The 23,316-nt window shown below is 44.2% G+C and overlaps 1 protein-coding gene across 6 annotated transcripts in view; it reads left to right on the top strand.

Annotated features, from left to right (window-relative positions):
- sybu (syntabulin (syntaxin-interacting)) overlaps window positions 1-16,929 on the top strand; it is a 113,857-nt gene extending 96,928 nt beyond the window's left edge. For 5 of the 6 annotated variants that reach the window (XM_078398266.1, XM_078398268.1, XM_078398267.1 and 2 more), the window contains 2 exons: window positions 1,051-1,203; window positions 14,673-16,927. In XM_078398266.1, coding sequence (XP_078254392.1) covers window positions 1,051-1,203; window positions 14,673-15,852 — 1,333 coding nt within the window. In that variant the 3' untranslated portion in view covers window positions 15,853-16,927. Of the gene's footprint in view, window positions 1-1,050; window positions 1,204-14,672 lie in introns of all 6 variants that reach the window. The other variant, XM_078398270.1, reaches the window with a different exon arrangement.
- The last annotated feature ends 6,387 nt before the right edge of the window (window positions 16,930-23,316 follow it).

The raw sequence follows: 23,316 nt of genomic DNA, 5'->3' as shown, positions 1-23,316 counted from the left end.
ATAGACAATAGGTGCAGGAGTAGGCCATTCGGCCCTTCGAGACAGCACCACCATTCAATGTGATCATGGCTGATCATTCTCAATCAGTACCCCGTTCCTGCCTCTATCAAGCTCTCTCTTGAATGCATTCAGAGAATTGGCCTCCACTGCCTTCTGAGGCAGAGAATTCCACAGATTCACAACTCTCTGACTGAAAAAGTTTTTCCTCATCTCTGTTCTAAATGGCCAACCCCTTATTCTTAAACTGTGGCCCCTGGTTCTGGACTCCCCCAACATTGGGAACATGTTTCCTGCCTCTAACGTGTCCAACCCCTTAATAATCTTATATCTTTCGTTAAGATCCCCTCTCATCCTTCTAAATTCCAGTGTATACAAGTGTTAAAACCAGATCAGAATATTTGGCTCGGACAGAATACTAATCTCAACATATCAAGTCAAGTCAAGTTTATTTGTCACATACACATACACGATGTGCAGTGAAATGAAAGTGGCAATGGCCTGCGGATTGTGCACAAAAAAGAATTACAGTTACAGCATATAAATAAAGTTAATAAGTTACTATAGTGTAGACAAAAATTTAGTCTCTTGAGTTATAAAAGTTGACAGTCATGATGGCCTGTGGGAAGAAACTCCGTCTCATCCTCTCGGTTTTCACAGCGTGACAGCGGAGGCGTTTGCCTGACCGTAGCAGCTGGAACAGTCCGTTACTGGGGTGGCAGGGGTCCCTCATGATACATATGGACACGTAGTAACACTTTGTCCAACATATAACAGGATTGGTGATCAGCCATGAATGGTAGGCCACAGTTAATTACTCTAAATTATGTTTCAAATTCTAATACGAAATTCTAAATTTGCTCTGATGTCACTGGCAATTATACAAATGGACATGAAAAAGGGAATATGAGGACTCTTTAAAGTTGGTAATTTACTGTTGTTTGTTTCACTGGAGGTGAGACTTCTTCTTTTGAATCCCGGAGTTGTTTTGTTCACCTGGTCTTCAATAACTCATTCTCTTTCCTTTTCCTTCTCGTTATCTGCACTTCCCAGGCGGTCTGGTAAATACACCTCTTGCAGTGATAATCATGGCATAAAGCCACCTGACCCGGAGCAGTACTTGACCCCACTGCAGCAAAAGGAGGTCACCATTAGACATCTGAGGACAAAACTAAAGGATTCTGAAAGCAACCATCAAGAGAGGTGGTAATTACTTTTGCCTATCTTTTCCTGAGTAAAGTCGGGTGGTGAGCACAAGGTGTGAGAAGTATTTGACAGTAGACCCTGTGCTTTGTTGGTCTGAAACTTTAGTTAAGCCTTCTGTCGGCAAGAGAAAAGCAAGTTAAAATTGAATCACAAAATGCCGGAGTAACTCAGCGGGTCAGGCAGCATCTCAGGAGAGAAGGAATGGGTGGCGTTTCGGGTCGAGACCCTTCTTCAGACTGATCCGACGTTTCGGGTCGAGACCCTTCTTCAGACTTTGAAGAAGTTCTCCTCCTCTCTTCGTGTACCAGCATCTGCAGTTAAAATTCAAAGTCAATTTCTGGGGGGTTTTTTTAAAGAAAAGGTACAAGCTTTCACATTTGTCAGACTGTGTAGGAAAATAACTGCAGATGAAGGTATCACAAAAAGCTGGAGTAACTCAGCGGGTCAGGCAGCATCTCAGGGAGAAGGAATGGGTGACGTTTCGGGTTGCGACCCATCTTTGGGTCTCGACCCGAAACGTCACCCATTCCTTCTCTCCTGAGATGCTGCCTGACCCGCTGAGTTACTCCAGCTTTCTGTGATACCTTAGATTTGTCGGACTGACTTGTTCCACACAGGAGGTTCAAGTGCAAATGTTTAAAGCAGTACAAAAAAAATAAATTCATATTTCAAATTTGTGACTCAATAATAAAACTTAAAATTTGTGGCTGTTGCACGAACCAAGATCATTTTATTTTAAAATTGATGTTAACGATTAATCAAGTTATCTAAATTATGTTAAATGCCTAAAGCTTGCCTCAAGCTATGATACCACAGCACATCAGCATATATGGGAAAGGAGTAGGAGGCAGCCCTTCAGGCCTGCTTTGCCACTCTCTGAGATCAGGACTGATTATTCCCATTCCCCTGGCATCCAAAAAATCTGTACGTGACTTGAAATTACTCAACACTCAGAATGCTTAAGTCCTTGAAACATAGAAACATAGAAACATAGGTGCAGGAGTAGGCCATTCGGCCCTTCGAGCCTGCACCGCCATTCAATATGATCATGGCTGATCATCCAGCTCAGTAACCTGTACCTGCCTTCTCTCCATACCGCCTGATCCCTTTAGCCACAAAGGCCACATCTAACTCCCTCTTAAATATAATAATAATAATAATAATAATGCATTACATTTATATAGCGCTTTTCAAACACTCAAAGACGCTTTACAGGGATTTCTAGAACATAGAGAATTTAATAAATAGATAAATAAGTAAACGAACAGAGAAAGGAGACAGAAGGTGAGGTGACCTTCAGTGGTTGAAGGCAGTACTGAACAGGTGAGACTTCAGTGATGTTTTGAATGTGGTTTTGAATATAGCCAATGAACTGGCCTCAACTACCTTCTGTGGCAGAGAATTCCACAGACTCACCACTCTCTGTGTGAAGAAATGTTTTCTCATCTTGGTCCTAAAAGACTTCCCCCTTATCCTTAAGCTGTGACCCCTGGTTTTGGACTTCCCCAACATCGGGAACAATCTTCCCGCATCTAGCCTCTCCAACCCCTTAAGAATTTTATATGTTTCTATAAAATCCCCCCTCAGTCTTCTAAATTCCAGCGAGTACAAGCCGAGTCTATCCAGTCTTTCTTCATATGAAAGTCCTGCCATCCCAGGGATCAATCTGGTGAACCTTCTCTGTACTCCCTCTAAGGCTAGAAAGCCTTATCCTGAGTGAGATAAGTCCACCTCATTGCAAGAACAATTTCAGTATCACTTTACCAAGTGATTTTTGGAAATGCAATTGACTTTGCTTAACCTCCGTGTTAATATTATGCCTCGTGTACATCCAACTCCCTTGGAATATTATGCATTCCTTCAAAATATTTTTCTATTAAAATTGATATCTTTGCATTTCTCCCCATTACTTTCCGCCTGACACATTCTCTGCTGGTCACCTGTGTACAAACTCCCTTCTGATTGCTACCATCAGAAAACCTGAATGCATTATCTAAGCTATTAATGAGCAATGGTAAATATTTGTGGCCATGAATTTGATCCTTGAGATACCCCACTAGATGTAGGTATTCGGAAAAATGGATTCCTTCTATTTTCTGACCATTAAGCAAGTCGGTCGATCCTAATATGGCATCTTATGATCTCTAATGTGGCATCTTATGAAATTATTGTTGCTTTAGGAATTAGGAAAGCAGATGGGGGGGGATATGTTTAGTCAATTCGCTCAGTCCGCCTTAACTAACCTGATCTCCCGGTGGCTCAGCACTTCAACTCCCACTCCCAGTCTGACCTTTCTGTCATGGGCCTCCTCCATTGTCATAGTGAGGCCCACTGCAAATTGGAGGAACAGCACCTCATATTTCGCTGGGCAGCTTACACCCCAGCAGTATGAACATTGATTTCTCCAACTTTAGATAGTTCCTCTGTCCCTCTCTTTCCCCTCCTCCTTCCCAGTTCTCCCACTAGTCTTCCTGTCTCCAACTACATCCTTTCTTTGTCCAGCCCCCTCCCCTGACATCTGTCTGAAGAAGGGTCTCGACCCGAAACGCCACCTATTCCTTCTCTCCTGGGATGCTGCCTGACCCGCTGAGTTACTCCAGCTTTTTGTGATACTGTAAATTCGGAACTGTTGAGTGCATTTAAATCACAGAAACATGTATTATGTTCGTATATGACATGTATCCACAGAAGGTCGAATGTTAACTGCTGTTTTAAAGTTCGTTTCACGGTGATGGAAACTGTCCCTTTTAAGTTAGTTCATTAATTCTTTGCTTTAAAAGTTTTCTAATTTTTAAATGAGTTTAAACATAGTTCAGACCTGGGTGACAATTACAGTTTACTCCAGTGGAATGAGTATTTTCAATTACCCTGAAAGTAAATAACATTTTCTTGTCTATTACCACAAGTCAAGTCAAGTCACGTTTATTTGTCACATACATATACAAGATGTGCAGTGAAATGAAAGTGGCAATGCCTGCGGATTGTGCTAAAACTACAAAACAGAATAGAATTAAAAAAATTAACACAAAAAAAAAATTAATACTCTAAATTAAATTAGTCCCTGGTGATATGAGAGTTAACAGTCCTGATGGCCTGTGGGAAGAAACTCCGTCTCATCCTCTCTGTTCTCACAGCGTGACAGCGGAGGCGTTTGCCTGACCGTAGCAGCTGGAACAGTCCGTTGCTGGGGTGGTAGGGGTCCCCCATAATGTTGCTGGCTCTGGATCTGCACCTCCTGATGTATAGGTTCTGCAGGGGGGGGTGAGTGTAGTTCCCATAGTGCATTCAGCCGAACGCACTACTCTCCGCAGGGCCTTCCTGTCCTGGGCAGAGCTGTTCCCAAACCAGATTGTGATGTTCCCGGACAAGATGGTTTCTGCAGCCCCAGAGTAGAAGCACTGAAGGATCCTCAGAGAGACTCTGAATTTCCTCGACTGTCTGAGGTGGTAAAGGCGCTGCCTTGCCTTACTCACCAGTGCGGCAACGTGCCCTCTCACACCGACCATCCATACTATCATTCCTTTACCACTTTTCCAGCCACTATCCCCCACTATCATCCATTCCTCCTCTGATCCTATTTCCAGATCTCTCCGTCTCCAACTACAAAGCCTCAGCACCTCTCCTTAACTCACCCCCCCATGTCCGGGTTGCTGTCTTGATGGGACTTGAACTAGAACTTGAAGCACAAGAACATCATTTCACTCACGACCAAAACCAATGCATTTCACCCCAGGATCTTAGCCTGTGTGCAATACTGCAATGGCCGAGGGCTATGATCCCAACATAACTTCCCAGTAATGTCACAAGCCAAAGCCTCCCCATTCCATCAAAGTCCACTTCCTCGAATCCCACACTTTGAAAACGCTCGTCGTTGGAAGATTCTCTAATGACCTACCCACATTAAGCCTCTCAATGGTTTCACCTCAACACCATTCTGGTTTCACCTCAACACCATTGGTTTCAATGGTTTCACCTCAATGGTTCTCAATGGTTTCACCTCAACACCATTCTGTTCCCGTAGTTTTCCCGTTACTTCTAGATAACCTGGGCCGTCCTTTCAAAATACATCGCCCACCCTAGGGCGTGCTTCTTCCTGTCCACCCTGAACATGTTCCCTTTCACTTTCTTCCGAATCTCGGACACTTCTTTCCAACAAAAAGGATAACCTTAATTGAAAGCCACAGTAATCCAGTTAACATATGAACAACTTGTATTTAAAGCGTCTTTATCCTTTTGAAACATTACAAGATGTTTCACGGGTGTCATGTGCAAATCCTTTTCAGACTGGTAGGTAGATGAATACAAGTGGCCCACAGTCCCTCAGTGTTCTGTTTGTGAAAGTCTGTGGTGATTAAATGTGACCTGAATGTTCGCAGGACCTCTTCCATTCCACGTGGCCCTCTTTCTGTATCTCTGTTGCTGTGATTTTTGCACCCACTTCTCTTCATATCATATCATATCATATATATACAGCCGGAAACAGGCCTTTTCGGCCCTCCAAGTCCGTGCCGCCCAGTGATCCCCGTACATTAACACTATCCTACACCCACTAGGGACAATTTTTACATTTACCCAGCCAATTAACCTACATACCTGTACGTCTTTGGAGTGTGGGAGGAAACCGAAGATCTCGGAGAAAACCCACGCAGGTCACGGGGAGAACGTACAAACTCCTTACAGTGCAGCACCCGTAGTCAGGATCGAACCTGAGTCTCCGGCGCTGCATTCGCTGTAAAGCAGCAACTCTACCGCTGCGCTACCGTGAACTTCCTCCTCTTTCTTCCTTGTGAACCACCTTGAGCAGGGGTTAGACAATAGACAATAGGTGCAGGAGTAGGCCATTCGGCCCTTCGAGCCAGCACCGCCATTCAATGTGATCATGGCTGATCATTCTCAATCAGTACCCCGTTCCCGCCTTCTCCCCATACCCCCTGACTGCACTATCCTTAAAGGCTCTATCGAGCTCTCTCTTGAATGTATTCAGAGAATTGGCCTCCACTGCCCTCTGAGGCAGAGAATTCCACAGATTCACAACTCTCTGACTGAAAAAGATTTTCCTTATCTCAGTTCTAAATGGCCTACCCCTTATTCTTAAACGGTGGCCCCTTGTTCTGGACTCCCCCAACATTGGGAACATGTTTCCTGCCTCTAACGTGTCCAACCCCTTAATAATCTTGTACGTTTCGGTTCCCCAGTTGTCTAACTTGTGCGGGATGCTGCAATGTATTGAGTACGCACACTCACATTTTGCAGATAGAGGAATCTCACCTTTTCGGTGAGGTCAGTGGTAATCTTGAGAAAGCACCCGTGATGCTGTGATACTCAGTGTGGTGATGCACAGATAGGACACAGAACTCTACGGAGCAGGTTTGGAAGACAAGAATAAAAGAGCATTTGAACTCTCTGGATCGTAGACGTTGGCCACAATGAAGTTTGTCTTAGACAATGGACAATAAGTGCAGGAGGAGGCCATTCGACCCTTCGAGCCAGCACCGCCATTCAATGTGACCACGGCTGATCATTCTCAATCAGTACCCCGTTCCTGCCTTCTCCCCATACCCCCTGACTCCGCTATCCTTAAGAGCTCTATCTAGCTCTCTCTTGAATGCATTCAGAGAATTGGCCTCCACTGTCTTGGTCTACCAACTACATGAACAAGGAGGGAATGGAAATGTGATTTGTGGACCGCAGGTTATGAAGGGAGGTCCAATCCACTGCTTGAGTCAGCTATCAGTTCTGAGCCTTGGCGGAGTCATCCATGCTGCTAAATGCATTCTGGCGAAGAAATGGTAGAAGGTGTCCCTTTTCTTTCAACAGGGCATTCATGATCTCTCCGAAGCTATAGTGAGCTGCCAGCTCCGAGATGCAGCAATTCAAAATGACCAGAAGACAGAACTTTAATTTCTACTGATAAAGCAGTCTAAGCACAGCAGGGACAATACCTTGGGCTTGCCGCCAGAAGGTCACAAATCTCTGAGATGACTGTACCGGTCGGTAAACCTTAGTCTCCGGTGCTTTTGCTGCACAGAGAGATTGATTCTGCAGTACATGTCCCTGTAGGTGGTGGTGGTGGTGTATGAGCATGAGCATTTCTGTATGTTGACCATGAACTCCCTGACCCATGCATGTGGGACTGCACCTGCAGGTTCACAGTGATAGAAAGCCAATGGAATGTTGGCCTTCATAACAAGAGGAGTTGAGTATAGGAGCAAAGAGGTCCTTCTGCAGTTGTACAGGGCCCTAGTGAGACCGCACCTGGAGTACTGTGTGCAGTTTTGGTCTCCAAATTTGAGGAAGGATATTCTTGCTATTGAGGGCGTGCAGCGTAGGTTCATTAGGTTAATTCCCGGAATGGCGGGACTGTCATATGTTGAAAGATTGGAGCAGCTAGGCTTGTATACACTGGAATTTAGAAGAATGAGAGGGGATCTTATAAGATTATTAAAGGGTTGGACACGTTAGAGGCAGGAAACATGTTCCCAATGTTGGGGGAGTCCAGAACCAGGGGCCACAGTTTAAGAATAAGGGGTAGGCCACTTAGAACTGAGATGAGGAAAAAACCTTTTTCAGTCAGAGAGTTGTGAATCTGTGGAATTCACTGCCTCAGAAGGCAGTGGAGGCCAAGTCTCTGAATGCATTCAAGGGAGAGCTAGATGGAGCTCTTAAGGATAGCGGAGTCAGGGGGTATGGGGAGAAGGCAGGAACGGGGTACTGATTGAGAATGATCAGCCATGATCACATTGAATGGCGGTGCTGGCTCGAAGGGCCGAATGGCATCCTCCTGCACCTATTGTCTATTGATACAGCGTGGAAACCGGCCCTTCATCCCAACATACCCATACCGACCAACATTCTCCATCTATACTAGCCCGACTTCCCTGCCTTTGGCCCCAATCCCTCTAAGCCTATCATTTCCATGTACCTGTCTAAGGTTTGTGATAGTACCTGCCTCAGCTACTCCTCTGGCAGCCCGTTCCATATACTGCACCTACCACCCTTTGTGTAAAAAAGAAAGTTCATATTAAATTACCTTAAAAGGCAGTGAATGAAGGCACCCTCAAGTTAGTAAAACCAATGAGAGCACCAGAGTAAGCATATTTATTCAATTGGCCGTGTAAAATAAATAGGTATCCAATAGACAATATGTGCAGGATGAGGCCATTCGGCCCTTCGAGCCAGCACCGCCATTCAATGTGATCGTGGCTGATCATTCTCAATCACTACCCCGTTCCTGCCTTCTCCCCATACCCTCTGACTCCGCTATCCTTAAGAGCTCTATCTAGCTCTCTCTTGAATGCATTCAGAGAATTGGTCTCCACTGCCTTCTGAGGCAGAGAATTCCACAGATTTACAACTCTCTGACTGAAAAGGTTTTTCCTCATCTCCGTTCTAAATTGCCTACCCCTTATTCTTAAACTGTGGCCCCTTGTTCTGGACTCCCCCAATATTGGGAACATGTTTCCTGCCTCTAACGTGTCCAACCACTTAATAATCTTACACGTTTCGATAAGACCTCCTCTCATCCTTCTAAATTCCAGTGTATACAAGCCTAGCCGCTCCAGTCTTTCAACATATGATAATCCCGCCATTCCGGGAATTAACCTAGTAAACCTACGCTGCACGCCCTCAATAGCAAGAATATCCTTCCTCAAATTTGGAGACCAAAACTGCACACAGTACTCCAGGTGCGGTCTCACTAGGGCCCTGTACAACTGCAGAAGGACCTCTTTGCTCCTATACTCCTAAGGACGAGAGGAATAGATTGCAAACGGAGTCTTCAGGAGTCTGTAGAAGTTGTAATTAAACGTGAATATGGCTCTTTAAGCAATATGAACGTAGTTTTAAGTTCTATGTATGATTGAAAGAGGATTGTGGTGGTTGTGGCCAACGAGTGATGTGGTTGTGATTTCAGAATAGTGCTGCACAAGCAATGACATTCTCAGAGGTGTGTTTGTTGTTGAAAACCTGTACAAGTGCAGCTATGGCTGGGAAGTGCAGCGTTAAGGTTTCTGAGCAACACGATAATGAACTGGACTCCGTCAGCATTGCATTTCCTCTGGAATCCTCAATTTGCCTTCTCATACCACTGACAGTAATAACACCACATAAATTGAATTTCTCCGTATTTCATTCTGCTTCCTGCAACCTTCCAGAGGTCATTTGTTAAGATGCAACGAGATGCGGTGTTTATTTGATTGACTTCACGGATTCATAGAAACATAGAAAATAGGTGCAGGTGTAGGCCATTCGGCCCTTCGAGCCTGCACCGCCATTCAATATGATCATGGCTGATCATCCAACTCAGTATCCCGTACCTGCCTTCTCTTCATACCCCCTGATCCCTTTAGCCACAAGGGCCACATCTAACTCCCTCTTAAATATAGCCAATGAACTGGCCTCAACTACCTTCTGTGGCAGAGAATTCCACAGATTCACCACTCTCTGTGTGAAAAAAAACGTTCTCATCTCGGTCCTAAAAGACTTCCCCCTTATCCTTAAACTGTGACCCCTGGTTCTGGACTTCGCCAACATCGGGAACAATCTTCCTGCATCTAGCCTGTCCAACCCCTTAAGAATTGTGTAAGTTTCTATAAGATCCCCCCTCAATCTTCTAAATTCCAGCGAGTACAAGCCGAGTCTTCCCCTGCCCACTGGTCTGCTGGGAGCCTGGACGATGGGTCAGCCGTTCACTACTGCTTCCCCTACAATTACATTATTAACTTAATATCCAAATGGTTTGATGCGGAGGGAGTCACTAAGACAATATACAGAGGTTTTCCCATTGATTTGTTAGACTAGTGTGGGCACTCAGCACTGAGGGAGACTCGGGGCTGCATCGTGGCCGATGTGGTCCTTTGCACTGAAGTGGCAACACCTGCCTGTGTGTCACAGCTACCTAGATCCTGTGGCCTCTCTCAGCACGTCACGTTGTATACAATGGCAGTTGCTGACATCCCACCCTCTTTGCTGCATTGTTCTCCCAGTCCAGGGAAGTCTTTAAGAACTTCTTCTTCTTGCGCGTGGCGTGCACAGCCTAAAGTTGTAGGCCGAGGGTAGACATCCAGGCCAGGGCAGCATCAGTTGCTGCGTGGATGGCCTTGATGCCACCAGGGAGAAGCCTCAGTGAGCAGCCGTCATTCACGATGAGTGGGATGGTCTGGTCTGGATATCCGCAGTCGCAAGCAGGGCTGTCTGTCTGCCATCCCCCACTTGTGCAGGTGATGGGCTGTTCTTGCGTGGAGGGTGCGGATCCTGTTCAGGGTTGGCCATCGCTTGCCATGGAGGTCAAATCCCGGTGGTTTCACTGTGGGGTCTGCGATGACCTCTTAGTCGTTGGTGTTGGCATCTGTTCTGCACCGCCATTCAATATGATCATGGCTGATCATCCAACTCAGTATCCCGTACCTGCCTTCTCTTCATACCCCCTGATCCCTTTAGCCACAAGGGCCACATCTAACTCCCTCTTAAATATAGCCAATGAACTGGCCTCAACTACCTTCTGTGGCAGAGAATTCCACAGATTCACCACTTTCTGTGTGAAAAGAAACTTTCTCATCTCGGTCCTAAAAGACTTCCCCCTTATCCTTAAACTGTGACCCCTTGTTCTGGACTTCCCCAACATCAGGAACAATCTTCCTGCATCTAGCCTGTCCAACCCCTTAAGAATTTTGTAAGTTTCTATAAGATCCCCCCTCAATCTTCTAAATTCCAGCGAGTACAAGCCGAGTCTATCCAGTCTTTCTTCATATGAAAGTCCTGCCATCCCAGGAATCAATCTGGTGAACCTTCTCTGTACTCACTCTATGGCAAGAATGTCTTTCCTCAGATTAGGAGACCAAAACTGTACGCAATACTCCAGGTGTGGTCTCACCAAGGCCCTGTACAACTGCAGCAGATGCCTTCCTCTGCCTATGAGCGGATTGATCACGTTTGCAGAACTCTCCCTGGCCCCGGGCTTCCAGACGACCCCCCATCTGCCCCCCACCCCCCCCCCCCCCCCCCCCCCCCACCCCAGGCCAATACTGGCTTTGCAGTTTCACAAATCAGTGTTCCCGCATGTTTTACCAAACTGGTGTCGCTGACCACAGGTACAACTGCTGTGGTACGAAGAGGAGCAGAGTTAAAGCACAGACTAAGAGGGTGCTCATTTTCACAGACAGCACACCAAACAATTTGGCAAAGCAATAGCATAATGCACACAGTCTTTCTGTTTTATTAGCATTTTCTTTCTCTACTTGGTCACATTTGCACTTCCACCCATTAAAAGCATTGAGTTCTGGTGACAGACATTTTTATTGCAGTGTTACTTCATCAGTTACATGTTGCCCTTTATAAATTTTGCTCAATCTTGTGGAACTTTTTGTTTTCCTGTTGTTTTCATGTTCTGCATCTTCCCTGAACAAATGGTTGATTTTGTGTTTTCAGCAGTATTTTCAATACGTTCTTTTTTTTAAACCTTTGTTGCATTCACAGAGTAAGTTGGTGTTTTTATTTCCCTGTGTTTTCCCAGTTATTAGGTTAACTAGACCTGGTGTTTCTTGCTTTTCTGCCTTCCTACTTGTTAATCAGGACACTTATGATTTTATTGTTTTCTGCTGGGGCTCTTTCCAGAATCCAGAGAACTTTGAAAGATCACAGGCAATGCATTAAGGACATTGTGAATGTACATATATTGCAAGCCAGTTTAAAGTTCTGCAGCAAACACATTCAAATGTTAGAGTCTGTTCACATTACCATCTTTCTGTTCCCATAGAAACATAGAAAATAGGTGCAGGAGTAGGCCATTCGGCCCTTCGAGCCTGCACCGTCATTCAATATGATCATGGCTGATCATCCAACTCAGTATCCCGTACCTGCCTTCTCTCCATACCCCCTGATCCCTTTAGCCACAAGGGCCACATCTAACTCCCTCTTAAATATAGCCAATGAACTGGCCTCAACTACCTTCTGCGGCAGAGAATTCCACAGATTCACCACTCTCTGTGTGAAAAAAAACGTTCTCATCTCGGTCCTAAAACACTTCCCCCTTATCCTTAAACTGTGACCCCTTGTTCTGGACTTCCCCAACATCGGGAACAATCTTCCTGCATTTAGCCTGTCCAACCCCTTAAGAATTTTGCAAGTTTCTATAAGATCTCCCCTCAATCTTCTAAATTCCAGCGAGTACAAGCCGAGTCTATCCAGTCTTTCTTCATATGAAAGTCCTGCCATCCCAGGAATCAATCTGGTGAACCTTCTCTGTACTCCCTCTATGGCAAGAATGTCTTTCCTCAGATTAGGAGACCAAAACTGTACGCAATACTCCAGGTGTTGCCTCACCAAGGCCCTGTACAACTGCAGCAGAACCTCCCTGCTCCTATACTCAAATCCATGGTTTCCATCGGTACAAACAACTGTACACAAGGGTTGGAAACAGTAAAGTATAATCCTTTTTGGGAAGGAGATTGGGTTAGTGTGTTTTATAGGTTACATTTGATGCTACTGACAGCTACACAAGATACCTTTCTTCTGTAAGAATTTACAGAGCCAAATCTTTGCTTGATTGATGCAATATGTTAGAATGTATTGGGCTGCAGATAAGAAATCCACACCGACAGTGCATCATTTGCTTCGACTGAATGATATTCCACACTTCCTGTTGTGGCTGGATTTTATTCTGACTTGTTTGGACAAGGGAAGTTGTTATAGGCAGAGAAAAGCAGTAGATTTGTGTGAAACCTAAGAACATGGAGACCCGCCCCGGTTCAGGTAGCCTCTTTGATTTTCCTCCAGAAGGACTGAATTGTGTCAGTGATCAACATGAAAATAGTTTTGGTGCACCTTTGACATCGTTCCCACCTTGTCAGTTAAGACTAAATGAAGATTGCTTGTTCATGGTGAATCGTGAACTCTATAACCGTGGAAGGTATCGCGCTGGGTGGGAGCTCTTGATTGCTACATACAATTCCCAGCAGTTTCTATCATATCTCTTATTATCCGCGATCGCAACTCAATGCCCATGATCTTTGCTTTGGTTGTGCTCGCCTCAGATTTGGCAATATCATTAGTTACAAAGCTGCATTAATAGACAATAGGTGCAGGAGGAGGCCATTCGGCCCTTCGGCCCACCACCGCCATTCAATGTGATCATGGCTGATCATTCTCAATCAGTACCCCGTTCCTGCCCTCTCCCCATACCCCCTGACTCCGCTATCCTTAAGAGTTCTATCTAGCTCTCTCTTGAATGCATTCAGAGAATTGGCCTCCACTGCCTTCTGAGGCAGAGAATTCCACAGATTCACAACTCTCTGACTGAAAAAGTTTTTCCTCATCTCAGTTCTAAACGGCCTACCCCATATTCTTAAACCGTGGCCCCTTGTTCTGGACTCACCCAACATTGGGAACATGTTTCCTGCCTCTTGACTGTACATCTTCCGAACATCGTAACATTTGCAGTGGGTTTCAGGGTGGTGTTTATCGGCAGTTGATGTCATCTTTTATCTATGATCCAGAATTATGGGGGGATTGAATCCCACACATTTGGACTGATTCTTGTTTCTCATTTATGCTGTTGGATGTAGCTCACAGGCCTGTGTGCAGATGCATTGAGTCCCATCCCCCACCCAACCCCCCCCCCCCCCCCCCCATATCTACCACTGTACTTTCAGCCCTTATTCTTAAGGACAATTTTAGGAAGCCTTTAACATGTTTATCGAAGGTACCATAGTGTGCTAATGATTCTGCCAAACTAACATCAATTCCAGTTACATTGCACAACACTTGATTTATCACTAGTGATGCCAATAGTTGAAAGCAATCTCTTGTTTCAGAGGTATTTATTCACAAAATGCTGGAGTAACTCAGCAGGTCAGGCAGCATCTCGGGAGAGAAGGAATGGGTGACGTTTCGGGTGGGTCGAGACCCTTCTTGTTTCAGAGGAAGCATTCATCTATTTTTGCAATAAGTTAATGAATACACGCACAAAGGAAATATCGAAAATTAAGTGCGTAGAGATTTCGGTTTTGACATAAACTTCAGTTTTCTACCGTACAAGAGAGGATGCAGCAGAAAAATGTTGCGCGACAGGCAGCAGTTTTAGATCATTTGAATAATCTATTTTAGGTTTTGTGTTTGGGCTGAGATATTATGGTGAACAAAATTTGTTTGACTGCGGAATATCGATACTGTCAGCATTATCTTCTGCAAAAGTAATCAGAGCACAGAATTTCATTATGGTGCAGTGAGAAGTTTTTTTGCTGCTGCAAACATAAGGGCCAGAATTTAATTGCAATGAAACATCAAAGTCTTTTTCAACAAGATTTTTAATTGCTCTATTTGTCAACCGATTTCACGCATTTTCAGAGCAGCGGAGAAACAAACTGCAACAAAAAAAAAACCCGCCCCGCAAATTTCCAATTCTTTTGAACATTGCCTATGTTAGTTTGAAAATGCAGCAAATTGCTGATGTGCGTCTTTGCCTCTTTCACAAGGGAATCTGAAGTCGCAGATCTGAAGTCGCAGCTGGCTCGGATGCGGGAGGACTGGATCGAGGAAGAGTGCCACCGCGTCGAAGCACAGCTTGCACTGAAAGAAGCGCGGAAAGAGATTAAACAACTACGCGAGGTGATTGACACGATGAAGAACAGCTTGGTAGAGAAGGATAAAGGGGTCCAAAAATATTTTGTTGACATTAACATCCAAAACAAGAAGCTTGAGTCCTTGCTGCAGAGCATGGAGCTGGCTCAGAACGGGGCCTCGAGGGACAGCTCGTCATTGGATTGCATGTGCCCCTCGCCCGTCAAATCATTGGCTCGTAGCACAACCTACACTAAAATGGCGGAGGCCATGGGCCTCGAAGACCAGGCTGTTGAGGAAATGGCCGACAGTGGGCTGCTCGCCAACGACGATATGGCGAGCAGAGCAGATCTCCTTGACCAAATACTGAGGTCTAGACCCACTGATGGTAGCCCAGGAGATGGCAGTTGGCCACAAGCCAATGAAATGCAGGCCATCCTTGCCAACAGTACAGCTTTTGATATTTCTGCTCCGAGCATGATCTTTATGACAAGTGATAATAGGCTGGTGAGGGAACAGGCGATCCAGACTGATGTTGTACCATATAGTCCAGATGTACATAGCCTCATTCTACATATTCAAAAATCCCAACAAAACAGCTCAGTCACTCCAATATCTTCAACCGGGGTGTCAGAGGCTGGCCAAACAGAATGTGCATTGGAGTTTGATACTTTGATGGATTTAACTCCAAATAATCCTAACACTGCTATTCTGGTGTCTAGATTAGAATCTGACAATCATTTCACGAGCTCTCCAGCAAGCACCCACAATGAACGAGCGCAGTACCAACCTAGTGCAAACAGCGTGATGGAGTCCACTTTCTTTGATCAAACAGATAGTAACGGATTTAGTGTGTCTGAGGATGAGCCATCTGAAGTATGTCAGAAAAGTTACTGGAGCAAGCATTTTATTGTCGATTTGTTGGCAGTGGCTGCACCGGTAGTGCCTACGTTGGCATGGATGTTTTCCACACACAGAGGAGGATCGGGGGAACTGTACAATATAGGAGCTCTGTTGCGTGGGTGTTGTTTAGTGGCCTTGCACTCTCTGCGCACACAGCACACACAATGTTTACCACCTCATTTAAAAAAATGATTCCATTAACTAATTGCACTTAAATTTTAGTCCAGGACACTTGAAGAATACTGGAGTTAGATTACTGAGTTGTGTTTGTGTGTGTGTGGGTCGGTGTGTGTTTCATCACATCAGTGAGATTTAATTTGCACTGCTGATACGTATAGATATATTGACTTAAAAGTGACGAGTTTACAGTGTTGCAAGTGGCTTTTGAAGAATGGTTAATTTATAAATGTGAATGTTTTCCTTGAACGAAGGAGAGAAAGAAAGGGAAGTGGCCAAAGTTGACCCTCTGCGGAGCAATGTAGCAAAATACTTTGTAGAGGTTATGTTTCACAAAAAGCATGGGAAAGTGCAGTCTTTGTAAGAGTACAAGCTGGCATTCAATTTTAAACACTATTACAATAACTAGTTACTATTTTAAGCGCAGGTTAATTCTCAATAGTGAAAACTGCCTTCAAGGTTTAAACAAAATTGTTCACCCCTCTAAGATAGCTGGCTCGAGGATCTGCTCAAATATATTTAGTTCAGCTGTACATATTGTTGCTGTTTTCAGGAGCTGCAGTTTAATGGCTGTGCTGTATTTTTTATGTTAATGATAAAAATGGAGGGCAACCAAAGCATCTTGGCCTTTTGCGGTCAGTTTGTTCTGGACCCTTGTAACTGTTGTGTTGCATCATGACAAGCATCGACTAGTTGGAGCAGTTTGTGACTGTGACCTGTTCTGAGTGTTGCCATGTACGGTCCATGGACATGCTTTCAAAAGTAGTGAACAAAATGCTTCTCTGTACTTGCTACTTGCAAAATAGCATTTGTTATACTTGTGTTGTTTTTGAGCTATGTGCAATATTGCTGAATAACCTTTCTTCATTGTACTTGGGATGTTTCTGTATTAAAAAAAGGTATGAATTTACTAAATTAAAGCATGCCAAAAAGTCACCTGAAATTTTGTCTGTTGCCTCACCACTGAATTCTTGCCTCTTGTCTTGTGTACAAATAGAGCTTTAAAGTCATTTTTGTGTAAATGTAATCCTTATTAAAATCAGGAATTTATTGTCCATATTAAATGCTTATGATGAAATTTACAAATAAGTGCATCATGCTGTATAATTTGTCTCCATCAAAAACATTGAAGAGAACAGGAGCATATTGCTATAGCCTTACATTTCTCTCTCCCATAGTGGTTATGAAATGATATTTAATTGTCTAACGTATTTATTCACAAAATGCTGGAATAACTCAGCAGGTCAGGCAGCATCTCGGGAGAGAAGGAATGGGTGACGTTTCGGGTCGAGACCCTTCTTTTAAAGAAGGGTCTCGATCCGAAATGTCACCCATTTCTTCTCTTCCAAGATGCTGCCTGACCTGCTGAGTTACTCCAGCATTTGGTGAATAAATACCTTCGATTTGTACCAGCATCTGCAGTTATCTTCTTATACCACATTTAATTGTCTAACAATTAGTGCATTCACATTCACAGTTATTAAATAATACTTTTATCATGGTATTTCTTAAATTTGGAGAGCTTCTAATTTTTTTTGTAATTTAACACTGAACTATCCCACAGTTTAAGAATAAGGGGTAGGCCATTTAGAACTGAGATGAGGAAAAACTTTTTCAGTCAGAGAGTTGCGAAACTGTGGAATTCTCTGCCTCAGAAGGCAGTGGAAGCCAATTCTCTGAATGCATTCAAGAGAGAGCTAGATAGAGCTCTTAAGGATAGCGGAGTCAGGGGGTACGGGGAGAAGGCAGGAACGGGGTACTGATTGAGAATGATCAGCCATGATCACATTGAATGGCGATGCTGGCTCGAAGGGCCGAATGGCCTCCTCCTGCACCTATTGTCTATCCCATTGTGAGTTTCTGAGCATACTTTGCTGTCTATTTTTGTAGAATGTTATAGAGGTAGCTGGGATTTAATTATTTTTTTAACATAAAACATATTTGAATTTTCTTTGCACCATCCAAGTATTTTCTCAGAGTCTGCACCGACCAGCGATCCCCACACACCATTTACATATTTGGGACAATTTACCATTTGGACAATTTACAATTTTACCCAGCCAATTAACCTACAAACCTGTACGCCTTTGATATGTTGGAGGAAACCGGAGCACCCAGAGAAAGCCCATATAGGTCACGAGGAGAACTTACAAGCAATATATAGCTTACAGCAACATATAGACAGCATCCGTAGTCAGGATTGAACCTGGGGCTCTGGTGTTGTATGGCAGCAACTCTACCATGCTGTTAGTGTTATCTAATGTTCAAGAGACTGATGGTTGCTGGGATGAAGCTATTCTTGAGCCCAGTGGTCACTGTTTTCGGGCTCCTGTACCACCTTCCCAATACTCCAAATGTGACCAAAGTCCTATCATAACTTCCGTATTCTTATAGAAACAGAAAATAGGTGCAGGAGTAGGCCATTCGGCCCTTCGAGCCTGCACCGCCATTCAATATGATCATGGCTGATCATCCAACTCAGTATCCTGTACCTGCCTTCTCTCCATACCCCCTGATCCCTTTAGCCACAAGGCAGAGAATTCCACAGATTCACCACTCTCTGTGTGAAAAAAAACGTTCTCATCTCGGTCCTAAAAGACTTCCCCCTTATCCTTAAACTGTGATCCCTTGTTCTGGACTTCCCCAACATCTGGAACAATCTTCCTGCATCTAGCCTGTCCAACCCCTTAAGAATTTTGCAAGTTTCTATAAGATCCCCCCTCAATCTTCTAAATTCCAGCGAGTACAAGCCGAGTCTATCCAGTCTTTCTTCATATGAAAGTCCTGCCATCCCAATGTCCTGGCCAATGAAGATAAGCAAACCATACACCTTCATTACCACTATCTACATGTGTTGCCACTGTCAGGGAACTATAGACTTGACCCCAAGATACCTCTTCATCAATGTTACAGTGGTCTTGCCATTAACTGATATTATCCCATTACATATTAAACTATATATCCTGCTGTATACTTGGGACAAAGTTCTTCACTCTCCTTAACTCCACCAATTTTGGTGTTTGCAAAATGGAAGCCAGAGGGAGGAAACCCCAGTGGTCACAGGGAATGACGTGCAAATTCAAGTCCGACAGTGTGGTAGGTCATGATTAAACTAGATTGATGGAGCTGTGAGATAGTAGCTCTACTTGCTGCACCACTACAATGATGCTCATCGTGCCGACTTATATTTCCCGAACAACTTCCATCCAGAATATTTACTATCCAATTAACGGCACGGTGGCGCAGCGGTAGAGTTGCTGCCTTACAGCGAATGCAGCGCCGGAGACCTGGGTTCGATCCCGACTACGGGTGCTGTCTGTACGGAGTTTGTACGTTCTCCCCGTGACCTGCGTGGGTTTTCTCCGAGATCTTCGTTTTCCTCCCACACTTCAAAGACGTACAGGTTTGTAGGTTAATTGGCTTGGTAAATGTAAAAAAAAAAATTGTCCCTAGTGGGTGTAGGATAGTGTTAATATGCAGGAATCGCTGGGCGGTGCGGACCCGGTGGGCCAAACTAAACACTCCAATTTTCAGTTGACATTTGACCCTGCTATTCAATGCCTTTTGAAACCCTCAATTTACTTAATTTCCATGAACTTTATGGGTAGTGAGACGTAGCTAATCTTTTGTCTATCATATTAAATCTATGGCCCAAGTCCTTCAACCATCACTAATGGGAGACGTTTTCTATTTGCCCCTGTCCAAAACCGTCATGATGTTATGCATAAAAGTAGAGACCGCCAGAACACTTAGCTTGGGCATCATCCATGGAAAGAGAACACCAATGTTTTAAGTCAATGAGCTTTCAAAAGAACTTAAAAAAAGACATAACAAGCATATTTTACACGCTGAAGGGAGGAAGACCACTGAAGACAACAGCAGAACGTCTCAGAGACGCAAGAAACTGCAGATGCTGAAATCTTCAACAAAACAAAGGTTTGGAGGAACTCAAGTCAGGCAGTGCAGGACCCTCTTTCAGACTCTGGTAGGAAGCAAACCCAAATTGTCGTTAATATAGAACAGTACAGCCCAGGACTAGGCCCCAAGGCCCACCATGTCTGCACTGACCTTAAGTCCATCTAACCACTCCCAGCTGCCGACACATGGTCAGTATCCCTCTAATCTCTGCCAGTTCACGTTTATGTCTACCTCCCTCTTAGCTAATATTCCCAATGTTGGGGGAGTCCAGAACAAGGGGCCACCGTTTAAGAATAAGGGGTAGGCCATTTAGAACTGAGATGAGGAAAAACCTTTTCAGTCAGAGAGTTGTGAATATGTGGAATTCTCTGCCTCAGAAGGCAGTGGAGGCCAATTCTCTGAATGCATCCAAGAGAGAGCTAGATAGAGCTGTAAAGGATAGGGGGGGTATGGGGAGAAGGCAGGAACGGGGTACTGATTGAGAATGATCAGCCATGATCACATTGAATGGCGGTGCTGGCTCGAAGGGCCGAATGACCTCCTCCTGCACCTATTGTCTATTGCCTTTAATACTGGGATCTAGAGACGGATGAGAAATAAAAAGGTAACAAATTGAAACACAGATCGGGTGATGCCATTACAGGAAACCTCCATTCAGGCCACTTTAATTCTCCATCTGTATGACCTTTGAGAGTCTGGCCTACTGCATTGTTCACCAATGTGCAAGGTATGGAAAGCAAAAATGTGGAAAATGCATACAATTGGTTGGATCATTTTTGGTCGCCATACTTTTGGAAATTGTACAGAGGAAGTACAAGAGATTAACTACAATGATTCCAGGTATCGATGACTAGAATGGAGGAGGCATGCAAAACAAAAACATAACGTGCCAATGTGGCAGCTCTTGGTATTCAAATACAAGCCTTTTTGTTTGCTGGATTTTTCAGTTTCAATATGTTCCTTTGTTTTCGTTGCCTCTTCTCACCAATCCAGGTTTCCTTGACAACAATTGATCTGCTTCCTCTCACATTCATTCTCTCCACCTTCTCCATCATATCACTGCACCACAAATCGTGCTCATTTTCTCACTTCCAATTCTGATGAAGAAGGGTCATTGACCTGAAACATTGATTTTTAATGTTCGCTCCACAGCTGTTGCCTAATCTGCCGAATGCTTGCGGCCATTTTTGTTTCTGTCGCACGCCGTTTCCATTTTAACGTCGATACCCGGAGCCGTTCTAGTAAACCTCTCGTGCTTCCTCTGTAGGATTTATCTTACAAAAACATAGCGACCAAAATTATGTGACAAATTGTACGCTTTTTTTTCACACAACAAAACATTTTAGCTTTTGCCTTCCTTGCCTTTTTTTGGGAGACTGAGATTTCATTTGTTTTACTAACTTATTCTTAACTTGTTCGCCATTTCCAAAGATTTACACATTTAGACACAGTCGGGTCCATCTGGGCTGATATCCTTTAGAGATGCACCATTCTCTCCTATTCTTTCTGCTGTAATTTCTTTGCATTTAACTTCATGCGCCTTTCAATTGTTCATTTTGAAAGATGCCACACAGATTTGGTATTTTACCTGTAACAATCATGCCCATGTTGATAACATGGCCTGAATCCTGCAGATCAGGGTACAGGGCATTGGTGAGACCACACCTGGAGTATTGCGTACAGTTTTGGTCTCCTAATCTGAGGAAAGACATTCTTGCCATAGAGGGAGTACAGAGAAGGTTCACCAGATTGATTCTTGGGATGGCAGGACTTTCATATGAAGAAAGACTGGATAGACTCGGCTTGTACTAGCTGGAATTTAGAAGATTGAGGGGGGAATCTTATAGAAACTTACAAAATTCTTAAGGGGTTGGACAGGCTAGATGCAGGAAGATTGTTCCCGATGTTGGGGAAGTCCAGAAAAAGGGGTCACAGTTTAATGATAAGGGGGAAGTCTTTTAGGACCGAGATGAGAACTTTTTTTTCACACAGAGAGTGGTGAATCTGTGGAATTCTCTGCCACAGAAGGTAGTTAAGGCCAGTTCATTGGCTGTATATAAGAGGGAGTTAGATGTGACCCTTGTGGCTAAAGGGATCAGGGGGTATGGAGAGAAGGCAGGTATGGGATGCTGAGTTGGATGATCAGCCATGATCATATTGAATGGCGGTGCAGGCTCGAAGGGCCGAATGGCCTACTCCTGCACATATTTTCTATGTTTCTATCACCACTATTCAACGTATTTTTGCCTAATGACCTGCATTTATCAGGACTCCCCACTTTCTGCTTTAAGCCATCATTCATCTCGTTTCTCGGTTAAGCTGGCATGTACTCCAAGCAGTAGTTACACCCACTCAATTTAATTTGCTATCATTCCTATTTATAACATTGATCCTGAGGTACCATGTTTGATTCCATGTGCCCTCAGTTTGGTATTATAAGCAAATCTTCCTCCCTTGCACTGTTTTTGAATCCCTATTATTCATGTAAATTAGAAACTGCAACATTGAACCACACAAATTAAATTGTTCAATTAGCTGGGAAAAGCATTTCATCTTTTTTTCTGTTTAAAATACCTTTGCATATATTCTCCAAAATGATTGGGAAACTGACTAAAAGCAAGTGAGTAACTGCAATAGTGTTGTTCACGCCCAGAATTGATCTGTGTTAATCGAAGGTATTTATTCACAAAATGCTGGAGTAACTCAGTAGGTCAGGCAGCATCTCAGGTGAGAAAGAATGGGTGACGTTTCGGGTCGAGACCCTTCTTCAAACTGAAGAAGGGTCTCGACCCGAAACGTCACCCATTCTTTCTCACCTGAGATGCTGCCTGACCTGCTGAGTTACTCCAGCATTTTGTGAATAAACACTTAGATTCATAGTGTGTGGAAACAGGCCCTTCGGCCCAACTAGCCCACACCAACCAACATGCCCCATCTACACGTCCCACATGCCCACTCTTGGCCTTTAACCCTCCGAACCTGCAGGGTGGCTTGGACAGGTTGAGTGGGCAGATGCATTGCAAATGCAGTACAATGTGGATAAATGTGAGGTTATCCACTTTGGTGGCAAGAACAAGGCGGTGGATTATTATCTGAATGGTGCCATATTAGTAAAAGGAGACGTGCAACGAGTCCTGGTTGTATTTGTTCACCAGTCACTGAAAGTAAGTATGCAGGCGGTGAAGAAAGCTAATTGCATGTTGGTCTTCATTGCGAGAGGATTTGAGTTTCGGAGCAAGGAGGTCCTGCTGCAGACCAGGGCCCTGGTGAGACTGCACCTGGAATATTATGTGCAGTTTTGGTCTCCTAATTTGAGGAAGGACATTATTGCTATTGAGGGAGTGCAGCGTAGGTTCACCAGGTTCATTCCCAGGATGGCGGGACTGACATATGATGAAAGAATGGGTCAACTGGGCTTGTGCTCACTGGAATATAGAAGGATGAGAGGGGATCTTATAGAAACATATAAAATTCTTAAGGGATTGGACAGGCTAGATGCAGGAAAAATATTCCCAATGTTGGGGGAGTCCAGAACCAGGGGTCACAGTTCAAAAATAAGGG

The sequence above is a fragment of the Rhinoraja longicauda genome, chromosome 4 (assembly GCF_053455715.1).
Source record: "Rhinoraja longicauda isolate Sanriku21f chromosome 4, sRhiLon1.1, whole genome shotgun sequence".
Taxonomy (NCBI): domain Eukaryota; kingdom Metazoa; phylum Chordata; class Chondrichthyes; order Rajiformes; family Arhynchobatidae; genus Rhinoraja; species Rhinoraja longicauda.
This window is presented reverse-complemented; position numbering and strand designations above follow the sequence as displayed.